We start from the raw sequence: 12688 nt of genomic DNA, 5'->3' as shown, positions 1-12688 counted from the left end.
TTCAAAACAGCTTCGAGGGTTAGAGGATCAATAGCTGCGACAGTCTGTCAGTGAAACACAATAGCAGAATCCTATTTGAGATGCATTTGATGTTGTTGATGTGGACCAGCATAAAAATCTGTGCTGGGAGAATCTGTCAAGAGGTTTTGGATGTTTTGTGTGATATGTTTTTTCCCTCTTCCAGCTTGGGAATAGTTTAGTAAAGTTTGGTAGACCTAAAGGACCATCTGCTGCTGAAGCTGCAGATTAAATCAGACTGATTTGTGGTAAAACAAATCTACAGATGTTGGTTATCCAGTCAGCTGAGAGCTGTGCGATTGGTACTTCTGTTGGTTTTAGGTGATTAAAGAATTAAATATGTGGCAGTGTCGGTTGCATCATGTTCATTCTCCGGGTAGCCGGCATGTTGTCCTGCCTGCAGAGCATGTTCACTCCAAACATAACATAGAACCCTACTGTAATCAAGTTGATGTTGTGCAGCTATAGGGGCACCTTTCTCCCAAAAAAATCAAATTTGAGATTTTTAAAAAAAAAAAGAAGGAAAAAAGGAAAAGTTGGCCCAAACTACATGTGAATGGTTTCTCTGGAACCCTGAGGACTGCAACTAAATCCACTGAAATGGCACACAGAAAACCTAAACTGTTAGTTTATGTCACTCAAAGTTTTGCATGACTTGTATGAGGGAACATCAGAATGATAAGTTTCTGTTAAGTCAGATTTATGTCATGAAGCGACTGTCACACAGTGATACGGCCCTAGCCCTTATAATAACAGTTAACATAGTTTGTCATATTCACTCGGTAGATCACTTTCTTGTATAGCAAAAAAGCAAAATGATAAGGTGGTTTCTGAGCAGCAGTTCCTACAGTGTGAATCTGCTAAAAGGCACTGATCATTTCCAGAATGCCTTCGCCCCCTGTTGACCTCTTTTTAAATGCATGGTTTGTCAATGAGCTGAGATAGCTAGACTGCAAGTGAAATAAAAAAGTATTAATGCTACTTTAGAAGCATGCTTTTCTGTCTCATTCTGCCCCATAGCATAAAAATCCCATTGGTTGATTGAACAGGGAACCTTTTGAAATGCAACCAACCAGTGCTGAGCTGGGCTGCTTGAGACGCTCAGCAGGGATTTTTCAGACCAGCGTCCCACCCTCTCTCTGAAGTGATGGGAGGTGTTTGCCCTTTTTTAGCAGTGGAATCAGATCAGAACAAAATAACTCCACTGACCTCAAAAACTGTCCTGCCTCGCTCTTATTTTTGTTTGCCTGTGGCAAAACTTGTCTCAAAACAAAATTCATTGTTAATTTGGTTTCTCTCAGACCAAATTTCAAGGTGTCCACAAAGAGCAGAACTTCGAGGGAGGATTTTCTTTGGTGAAATGTAAAACTGAGGAAAAACAAAAGAAGCAAAAGAACAAACATATTCAGAGTAACAGATGAATATTTGCTGGCAATTATTTTTATAACAAGTGTACATTACATCTTTGACAGATGCTATTTGCTGTATACATATGCTGAAATGAGATGACGACGATGACCCCTGTGGGACTTTTGCAGCAACAGCAAGGTCCAGCATACAAAGTTTCAGTAATGTGCAATACAAAACAGCATGCTGTTTTAAAAAGAGGAACTTCGTGTACTGTACTATGCAACTGCAAACCGTGTACATCGCTCCATGCTGTGACTTCTCCAACCACCCTTTTCCAAACAGCTTCATCTGGACTTTTAAGGGATTTTTTTGTGTTTCTTGTTTTTCTTTTTTCTGTGGAAGATGAAAACCTAAGCAGCTAATGCGGTATTGCATGCATAATATACCATTCTAATTTATAAAAAGGAATTAAAGAAAGAAAAATGACATCAGAGGTAATTGTGTTTAAGGTCAAATATTTCTTTTACAAAATAAAAGTCATTCTAAGGTTGTCTAAAGTTTGTTTTTGAATGTCACAAATGTCAAATTGTGTCACAAAACTGGAGATTGAAAGGTTTCTGAAAAAAAAATCACTATTTGATGTATCATTCTAATGCTTTGATTTGTGGTCTCTTAAGTGAGGACACCTGAAATGGTGTGATTCCCGACATAGTGGTGGCCAGCAGGTACTTCTGTGAGCTGTGAGCTTAAACTTCAGCCCTGTTTGTAGCCTACTTTTTGTTTCCTTTTTGGCAAACTCTCAAACATGCAGAATTAGCTGTTTGCAACTGATTAATTTATTTAGAGACAACTATCATTGGATCACTTTGATACTGAGGAAAACTTAAAACCCTGACCTTTCTGACTCCTAATTGGATTTATGGAAGTTTATTCAGGAAGAATGACCACATCCTTGAATATTTTAATTGAGACAGAATCAAAAGCATATTTTATGATTGTGTGTTAAGATATGAACATTGGATAGTGAAGCAGAACTTTATTTATATAATGAGCTCCTGCAAACAAGCTCACACATTATCTGAGTAAAATGCCTGACAAAGTTCAAATAGGTTTCACAGTGATGCAGTGTGGTCAGAGTGCCACACATCATAAAGCACATTCACAATGTTCAGTATAAAATGTAAAAATATAAAGTGGAAAGAATATCTGAGTGTAAAAGCAAAGCAGTTCTGCCATGCGAAGCAGCTTTCTATCAAAATGTCAGGGATGGAATCAACCTGAGGACTTCACATTATTCAACTTTCAGTGTTGAGTTTCATGCAGTCTTCATTTCCCTCTGCAGTGTCTGCTTCCTCCTTCTCAGCTGACTTCATCTGCAGTGCCAATGTCTCCAAGATGTTGTTCTTCTGCTGCTTCTCTTTCCTCTGCCTGTCCCTCTGCAGCACCATGCACTGTCGGGTAGGAGGTTTAGCAAATGGTTTTAAGTTATCAAATATGCTCTCAGGCCTAAAGATTCTTTTACAGCCATGCACAAACAGCTTGCTGTGAAAAACTAAAATGCTGATATGTGCTCAATAAATATGTAGGCTTCTTACAGGATGCTTCAAATTATAAATGGGATAACATTTTTTAAATATTCTGAATAGGAACCAGCATTAAAATGTTGCTCCAAATAACAACATGGGACACATAAAAAGATGGTGGCTGTACTACAGATCAAATCTCTTTGGTGTAGGAATTACTATCACTGTGAGAAACCCTTGGTCTGACACACATCAGGGACAGTGAACTCACCATCTCCACCACAGTCAGCAGGGCTGACAGGCAGGCCACAGAGAACATGATATTCATGAAAAGCGTCTTCTCATTTGCCTGGGAGATGAAACAATCGACTCTGTGGTGACATAATGTGGAGTACACGGAGATGTTGGTAGACAGGGAAAACCCAAAAGTCACAGCTTGCCCCACTGCAAATGCCACCTGGAGGCAGAGAAAAGCTGAACATCAGCTGTGGAGTGCATAAATTAATGCTCATTTTCATGTTAAATGACACTTTGACCTGTCACACGGTGAGTATCAGGCCTCCGTAAATCTGCTGGGCCTCATGACAGGCGACACCTTGTCTAGCTGTGACCTACCACAGTAAATAATCAGCAGCCTGAGCCTCATATTGATCATTTAGTAACAGTAAGAAAAATGCAGTAACATGGCAGGAGTATTTTTAAGTACTGTCACTGAGTGAATCTTTGTAAATGAATAGAAATGTACAGGGTCATTTGTATTGTAAATTTCACATGTGAACTCTTACCTGTAAGCTACATGTCAAATCGGGGATAAATAAACCATGAATAATTAAATAAATATATTTTGTTTCGGTGTGTGTAGACTCACCTCCAGCAGAAACACAGCTGACAATTGGCCCAAATATGCCCCATTGACATAACTTTTATCCTGAGCTCCTGGAGCCTCCTGATAGAAAAGCAAATGAAAAAAGAGCACCATCACAATCAGAGCCAAAAGTAAATAGCACAAGATACTGAGAATTTAGTAAAGAGTTTAGAGAGGACATAGGCTACTTGTATTTGTATTTAAACACTCTCTGAAAAACTACTCTCATTTTATTTGTAAGTCGTACGTTAAGTACCTGTTTCCCTTTGAAGACAAGGTGGACCAGATAACAGAAGAAAATCAGAGCAGGAGCCAAAACAAGAACCACCTGAAGATAAAGTACATGGAATACAATTTCATTAGCAGTAAAAGCTTATTTATTATCAGTGAGACCAGAAACTTCAGAACACCAGAGTTTCACATCACCATAAAACCTTAGCACTGATACCTGCAGCGTCCAGTAATGGTGCAAGGGGAAGAAGGAGGCTTGGTTGAAGGCAGTTTGGCTGCAGCCTGGCTGCAGAGTGTTGCAAATAAAGTCATTGAAGTCTTTGTGCCATACTGGCTGCACAGCTGCCCCAAGGATCACAAGCCGCATTAGCTGCAACACCGGGAGGACGGTTCTACCTGAGAGAGAAGAAACATGTCTCATTTCATATGAATGCATGTTTCCTATATTTAAGTGCCACTTCTAACTAACTAACTAACTAACTTGGCTTGTTATTTCCTGTCAGTACCTAAGAGACCGGCATGGGAGTGCCACAGGCTCAGCAGCTGGCTAAGGAAACACTGCCTCTCCTTAACCTGTGACGTGGACCGCAGGGCCTTTGCTCCATCCGGCTGCCTCTGCCTGGCTCTACACAGCACACAGACCAACTCCACCACACAGAGCAGCAGGGAAGCGCAGGATGCTGCTAACATAATACCCAGGAATGCTGTCTTCTCCCATGCATGGGGACTGGCACAATCTACTCTGAATGGACATGGACTCACGCTACAGAGCTGATCATTCCTGGCCTGAAAGCCAAAGACTATTGGCTGTGCCACAGTAAATCCAACCTGTAACAGAAACATAATCCATGAAAGTGCAAACAGCTTTACCATCGTCTACATGCTTCTTGTATTACTTTGTTGTAATGTTTACAGATTTTTTAAGTGTGCACATGTCTCACCTCTACCAGTATGACAGAAACCATGCAGGCCAGGTATGCCCCCAGAGCATGACCTTTGACCTCTCCATCTCCCCTCCTCACCTTTGGCAAAACAGAACATCACTGGTAGATGATGCTTGATTATAATCCAATTAAAAATATGTGCCATTTTTTCAACAACACGGCTTGTAATTCTTTAACGATATATGCAATAAAATGTCTAAAATCCACAGAACAAAACAGAAAAGCTGCAAAATATTTACTCACCTTTAAATTCAAGAAACTATTGACAAATATCTACAATCTCTTTCACTTGTGAGTTTTAGATTTAGTGTTTTTGTTTTCACATACAGCACATTGTCCATGTATATCCTGTCACCTGGTTTTCCTGGATGGTGAGGTGAATCAGGTAGCAGAGGAAGACGAGACCAGGAGCCCAGACCAGAACCAGCTGGAGAGAAATGAATGCTGCTGTTAATGTGATTCCTCACCATTCTGTGTACAGCTTGTTCACTACAGAAGGTACATAAACTCATCTTGGTTTCATATTTTTTGAGACCAATGTCTGCAACCATAAAGCAAGCAAACAAACAAAAAAACTAAACTAAACTAAAAGATTTTTAAAAAGCCACACTCTGAGTGACAAAACAAACAAATGACAAAGTTATTATTCAGAATTTGGTCTTAAAGCAGGTGGGAACAATGCTCTGGCTGAGGGAGAGGTTGAAGATGGTGGTGAGAACATCAACCAGCTCACTGGCACATGCCCTGAGAGCCCTCCCAGGGATGTTGTCTGGTCCTGCTGCTTTGCGGGAGTTGATCTTCCTCAGGACTTGGCATACCTGGCCTGGTGAGACATTAGTGGAGGGGAGGTGGGGGGTCGGGTGGTCCATGTGTGTGTGTGTGCTTCCTCTCTGTGCCATAGCTGGAGGAAGTGGGTGTAGAAGGTGTTGAGGTCATCCGGGCATCCGGCAGGCTGTCTATGGGGCTGATGATGCTGGTGTTGGTCCTGTAGTCCGTGATGTGCTGCAGTCTTTGCCATATCTGTCCGGAGTCAGCCGTAGAACTTGGCAACTTTAACCAGTGCAATCTATGGACTGTATTCCCGCAAAATTACCAACATGTGAACATTCCCACTTGTTACAAGAACACACTGGATCATGTTTACAGTAACATACGTGGTGCCTACAGGGCTGCACCCCGCCCCCACCTTGGGCGCTCTGACCACATTTCTTTGTTCCTGTATCCAGCTTACAGACAAAGACTGAAACAAGCAAACCCAGTCACCAAACAAATTAAACTCTGGACCCCAGAGACTGAAGGCACCCTGCAGGACTGTTTCACCCAGACAGACTGGGATGTGCTTAAAGCTGCAGCCACCTCAGAGGACTTTTCTGTCAGCGTACAGGACTATGCTGAGTATGTGACCGGGTACATTAGTACCTGTATTGACAACATTATGCCCACCATACAAGTCAGGAGGTTCCCCAACCAGAAGCCCTGGATAAACAGTCAGGTGCGCCACATGCTGCGTGCTCGCTCTCATGCATTCAGATCAGGTTTGGCCAAGTATGTGACGCACACAAGGAATTTGTTTTCGGTACAGCCATCTGCGGCGCCAACTGCAGGCACCGAGATTCGAACCTCTGTGTGTCCTTCAGGTTTAAAGATGGACTCCCCTCTCCTGATGTCTGGTCAGCTGCTTCACTCATTGTTTCTACACAGTGGGTCAAATACACCAGTGGACCTTAATAGAAAATGTCAAAGTGCACACTTCTAAAAGAAAGTCTGACAATAAAGAGTCAAGAGTCACAATGAAGTAGGTAAAAAAATACATTTCTATGGACGCACTTCATTGTCCGTGTATATTACTGATATGTTGTTGTTTGATGATTGTGTGGTTATTACTGGCTCTACAACAACTTGCCCCTTGGGGATAATAAATGACAATCAAGACCAAGATATGCATTTAACAGAGACATAATGTATGAAGATTGACAGGGTAAAAGTATAAAGTCTAAAAGTGTATTTATAAAAAAGGGCTTGGTGTTAGGATTGGCACTAGTGTTGAGTAGTTTTAGATGTAATGGTGTAATGCACCAATGTACACTTACTATAATGTGCTTACAGAATATACAGTTTGAAGTATTTGTACTTTACTTATTTTCTTTTCATGTCACTTTATACTTCTACTACAGTTATAGAGTTATATGGGATTTGGTACCTGTTGCATGTTTCAGGCTTTAGCCACTTTCCACTTATAACAAATTCTGATAATTGACGTTTCTGTGTAACCAGCGGTCATAGACCAGCTACTCTCTTCAGCAATGGGTGTTCCAGTTTGATGTAGATGGCTTCTTTCACTCCTCTTTCAAACTACCTCTCTCCTCTGCTCATGGTTCAGAACATTGCCAACAACAAGCTCTGCCCTGAGTCAGTACCGTGTGAGTCCTAACAACAGCTTCCAATCTACTAAATTACTAAGTTAAAATTTGAGCACCCCTGAAACCAGGAGATACTACCAAATTACCAACAAACTGACTCTGATAAAGGTCAAAAACTGGTTGTTCGTCTTGTCCTTCAGATGGTCACTCAGGGCTGAAGCTGATGGAGCTCAGCCCTCCACACTCTGACTGCATTAACACCATAGCAAGTCTCTGCCTCTCACACTCATTCAATTCTAAACTGGATCTGATCTCACTTCTGACCTTTCAGTCCACTTCCACCCTTTAGATTGACCACTGATCCTGGACACCAGCCTGCATCACCACCCAGACCCCGCACCTTGCTCGCACACCATCAGGTGAGTAACTTTTTTTTTGGCTCTTCTAGAGGCAGCAAGGATAGAGCACATGGAACACTAAGCTAACTTAAAACTACAGTATGGAGCCTTTTAAAAAAATATTTTGGTTGTACAAATCTGCTCCAAGCCTCCTGAGCCTCCTGTCACCCAGACTTACTGAACAGCACTGCCAGCAGTGCAGCCATATTAGCTTCATTAGGGATTGACATTTTCAGTTATTTCTGCTTGATCACTAAGTTTTCTTATAATTTCATAACAACAAATATCTGAAGAGCTTGGCAGGGCGTGCCGGAGCGTAGCAGATCGTAGTGGAGCAGGGAGACGGAGCGCTGTAACTTTAAGCTAACTTAACCTAACGTCTGTCATCAGCTTGTGACCCAGCTCATTGTTTGGCTGCACAAAGTTGCTGCGCTTTACGCCACATCTTGTATTGTTCAGCTCAAACTATTCATCTACTTTAGGAGAGAACAACATATACAGGTGCTGGTCATATAATTAGAATATCATCAAAAAGTTGATTTATTTCACTAATTCCATTCAAAAAGTGAAACTTGTATATCATATTCATTCATTACACACAGACTGATATATTTCAAATGTTTATTTCTTTTAATTGTGATGATTATAACTGACAACTAATGAAAACCCCAAATTCGGTATCTCAGAAAATTAGAATATTACTGAATACCAATACAAAGAAAGGATTTTTAGAAATCTTGGCCAACTGAAAAGTATGAACATGAAAAGTATGAGCATGTACAGCACTCAATACTTAGTTGGGGCTCCTTTTGCCTGAATTACTGCAGCAATGCGGCGTGGCATGGAGTCGATCAGTCTGTGGCACTGCTCAGGTGTTACGAGAGCCCAGGTTGCTCTGATAGTGGCCTTCAGCTCTTCTGCATTGTTGGGTCTGGCATATCGCATCTTCCTCTTCACAATACCCCATAGATTTTCTATGGGGTTAAGGTCAGGCGAGTTTGCTGGCCACTTAAGAACAGGGATACCATGGTCCTTAAGCCAGGTACTGGTAGCTTTGGCACTGTGTGCAGGTGCCAAGTCCTGTTGGAAAATGAAATCTGCATCTCCATAAAGTTGGTCAGCAGCAGGAAGCATGAAGTGCTCTAAAACTTCCTGGTATACGGCTGCATTGACCTTGGACCTCAGAAAACACAGTGGCCCAACACCAGCAGATGACATGGCACCCCAAACCATCACTGACTGTGGAAACTTTACACTGGACCTCAAGCAACGTGGATTCTGTGCCTCTCCTCTCTTCCTCCAGACTCTGGGACCCTGATTTCCAAAGGTAATGCAAAATTTACTTTCATCAGAGAACATGACTTTGGACCACTCAGCAGCAGTCCAGTCCTTTTTGTCTTTAGCCCAGGTGAGACGCTTCTGACGCTGTCTGTTGTTCAAGAGTGGCTTGACACAAGGAATGCGACAGCTGAAACCCATGTCTTTCATACGTCTGTGCGTAGTGGTTCTGGAAGCACTGACTCCAGCTGCAGTCCACTCTTTGTGAATCTCCCCCACATTTTTGAATCGGTTTTGTTTCACAATCCTCTCCAGGGTGCGGTTATCCCTTTTGCTTGTACACTTTTTTCTACCACATCTTTTCCTTCCCTTCGCCTCTCTATTAATGTGCTTGGACACAGAGCTCTGTGAACAGCCAGCCTCTTCTGCAATGACCTTTTGTGTCTTGCCCTCCTTGTGCAAGGTGTCAATGGTGGTCTTTTGGACAACTGTCAGGTCAGCAGTCTTCCCCATGATTGTGTAGCCTACAGAACTAGACTGAGACACCATTTAAAGGCCTTTGCAGGTGTTTTGAGTCAAATAGCTGATTAGAGTGTGGCACCAGGTGTCTTCAATATTGAACCTTTTCACAATATTCTAATTTTCTGAGATACCGAATTTGGGGTTTTCATTGGTTGTCAGTTATAATCATCAAAATTAAAAGAAATAAACATTTGAAATATATCAGTCTGTGTGTAATGAATGGATATAATATACAAGTTTCACTTTTTGAATGGAATTAGTGAAATAAATCAACTTTTTGATGATATTCTAATTATATGACCAGCACCTGTAGACTTTCCGAAGTCAAAGCAGTAGTTCAGCCTCAAACATTTCCTGAAAGAATGCAGCGGCTTTGATGTGACCTCTGACCTTTCATCTCCTTACATTGACCACCACTCACCACCCAGGGTTCCCTGCTCAAGCCAGGTCCTTCTACAACTTCGATCAGATGAGTATCCTTTCTTTATTTCTCCTATTGTGTTTACGTGGAGGTAGCAAGGACCGAAGCACATACAACACACATTTGGGTAACTGTACTTCTCCCTCAAATGTTTATTCGATACACACATTCGTGATGGAAGTACAGAAACGTGCCCAAATGTATATTTTGCATGGGCTCTCTTTTTGTCTCCAGGAGGAGGGGGAACTGACCCTTTAAAAAATCATCTGCAAGAAAGTTATGCTTAGAAAGTATTTAAAGTTTCAGTAGCATTTCTTCTTGTCATGCTTTCCTTCTTCATAACCCCAAACTCTCCTCTCTCCCAGGCCTGGGGGACACACGCTCCCCCTGCACTCCAAACCCCACAGCAACGGGCAGGATTCAAACCCAGGCAGACCACATCGAGCACCAGCAAGAGCCCTTCACATTTGAACGTGCGTTTGACCCTATAATTTGAATAGACTTCAAAATTCATTAGAGTCAGGGCAAGACTTGAACCAGTGAGTGTCCAACTCTAGAGGATTTGTCTAACCTCCTGAGCTATCTGCTCTGACAAGTCTATGATCTTTCTCAGTACTTTTCAGTCTTGACTTTGGTCACTGGACTTCAAAAATTCACCTACCTCTGAAACATTTGAACCCGGGTTCTCCAGACTCCCAGTCTTTTCTCTAACCCCTGAGCTACCTGTCCTCATAACTCGAGTATCTTTCTCAGTGCTTCTCAGTCTTTGCTCTAAGAGCCTAAGCTATCTGTTCAAATTTTCTCTGCACTTTTCTAAGTTCACTAACACACTAAAGTCAGAACTAACAACTTTCATACTTCAGCTGACCAACACAGTGAGCCACAGAGGTCAGATGATCATGACTTCTCTTAATCCGAGGTTTTAAAGTACTCCACCCAAACCACTGGACAAAGATGAACCCTTACCTCATCTGAGGCTTTTAAAGACACTAAAACTGTGACTTCACTTGAGTCGCTAACATTCAAAATGTTACTGATTAAATTATGGTTGAACACATTGATCTACAGTGTCTGTCATATTGGCCACCCTGGTACATTTTACAAAATGCTGACCTTCACACTGTGATACTGTGACAGTAACAGGTTTTTTGCTTTGAGATTAAAGATATAATTTAAGAGTATATAAGAGAAATGTTTCCACCTGTAGTGTCCAAAATCGTTCAGCAGACACAGGTGTGAACTCATTGTAACAGGCCACACTACAGCCTGGTTGCTGCGTGTCACACTCGAAGTCCTGCTCATCGTCCACCCAGGCTGTCTGCGCCGCAGCGCCCAGGATCACCATTCTGATGAGCAGGAGCACAGGCAGTACTGCTTTACCTGAGAGCAAAGAGACTCCATTGTAATTCACAATAATCTCTTAGTATGGGGTCTCTCATATAAAAAATGAAGAAACAAATGATGAAAGATACCAATGAAAGTTGCCTGTGATTGCCATTTGCACAGCAGGCTGCTCAGAAAACCCATCTCCTGGATATGCATTGTCACTGTTGAGCTGAGGAAGTGAGATAGGAGGAACATCATGCCTGTGTCCATCTATTACGTGTCTCATAGTATAAACACCAGAATGTTGAAGAGATACAGCTGTGCAAGAGCCTGTATGAGGGAGGTCTGTTCCTGGAACAACCTCCTCCCTTTTCCTGTAACTGTTCACAGATGCGTTCAGTGTTTCTCACTCCAAACAGGACATGTTTAAGTTTCTTAACAGATGGCTCATTGGGGGAGAATAGGCATGCAACCAGAGATACTTTAATTACATGCTTTATACCTTTCATCTTCTGCCACTGCACAGAAGATGCTCCTGAAGGAAGTTTTAAAAACAGCCAGAAAAGTAATGACCTGGTCATTTTGGTGTTATGGTTATAATTTGTTAGATAGAAGCAAAAACTGGAACTTAAGCTCATCCCAGTTCAGATCTTTACTGACCTGTTGTGCAGATACAAACACGTGGAAAAAGTAGTTGTATTAGTACTATTCACAAATACACCAGCCTAATATACTCCATTACATGTAGAAGTCCTGCATTCAAAATTGAACTTTGATAAAAGTATGTAACAGAAGTAAAATTGTATTTTCCACTCATTTTTAAGACCTTTGTATATACACACGGCTACATGCAGTTACAGTACAGCAAAAAAGAGAAGTCACAACATACCTTGCTTCTTTCAGGAAAATGTCGTTGTGCCTCACTCCCACTGTGTCTCACATTAAGTATCAGCTTCTCATGAAATTTTCCTGGATACGTCCTCCCTCTGAGGGAAGTCTGCCAAATATTTTCATTAAATTCACTGGAAACTGATTGTTGGAGTTGACACAAGAGGCTTCCTGCAACCAACATCATCACCACTGTGTTTCTTGCACGTTGTTGGATTCTTGCTTTTCCAAGGGGGACGACATGCAGACATCTGTGCACCATATGTTTCCAGGTCAAAACATTCAGAATACAGAAACAAGAAGAATATCTCATGATATTATGAAATGGGCTGTACAGTGCCTTATGAAAGTATTCGGCCCCCTTGAACTTTGCGACCTTTTGCCACATTTCAGGCTTCAAACATAAAGATATAAAACTGTAATTTTTTGTGAAGAATCAACAACAAGTGGGACACAATCATGAAGTGGAACGAAATTTATTGGATATTTCAAACTTTTTTAACAAATAAAAAACTGAAAAATTGGGCGTGCAAAATTATTCAGCCCCCTTAAGTTAATACTTTG

General features: G+C 41.6%; 1 protein-coding gene across 1 annotated transcript; it reads right to left on the bottom strand.

Annotated features, from left to right (window-relative positions):
* Positions 1-2389: 2389 nt before the first annotated feature.
* On the bottom strand, positions 2390-12249 carry LOC109960556 (gap junction Cx32.2 protein-like). The gene is made up of 11 exons (XM_020600738.1): positions 12126-12249; positions 11383-11465; positions 11112-11290; positions 5287-5358; positions 4929-5009; positions 4494-4815; positions 4205-4383; positions 4013-4084; positions 3760-3837; positions 3163-3348; positions 2390-2819 (listed from the first exon to the last, which is right to left on the bottom strand). The coding sequence occupies exons 2-11, from the start codon at positions 11450-11452 to the stop codon at positions 2664-2666; spliced, it is 1395 nt and encodes a 464-aa protein (XP_020456394.1). The 5' UTR covers positions 11453-11465; positions 12126-12249; the 3' UTR covers positions 2390-2663.
* Positions 12250-12688: the final 439 nt, after the last annotated feature.

This window comes from Monopterus albus, unplaced genomic scaffold (assembly GCF_001952655.1).
Source record: "Monopterus albus unplaced genomic scaffold, M_albus_1.0 scaffold48.1, whole genome shotgun sequence".
NCBI lineage: Eukaryota > Metazoa > Chordata > Actinopteri > Synbranchiformes > Synbranchidae > Monopterus > Monopterus albus.
Note: the sequence above shows the minus strand (reverse complement) of the source record. Positions and strands in the feature narration are given on the sequence as shown.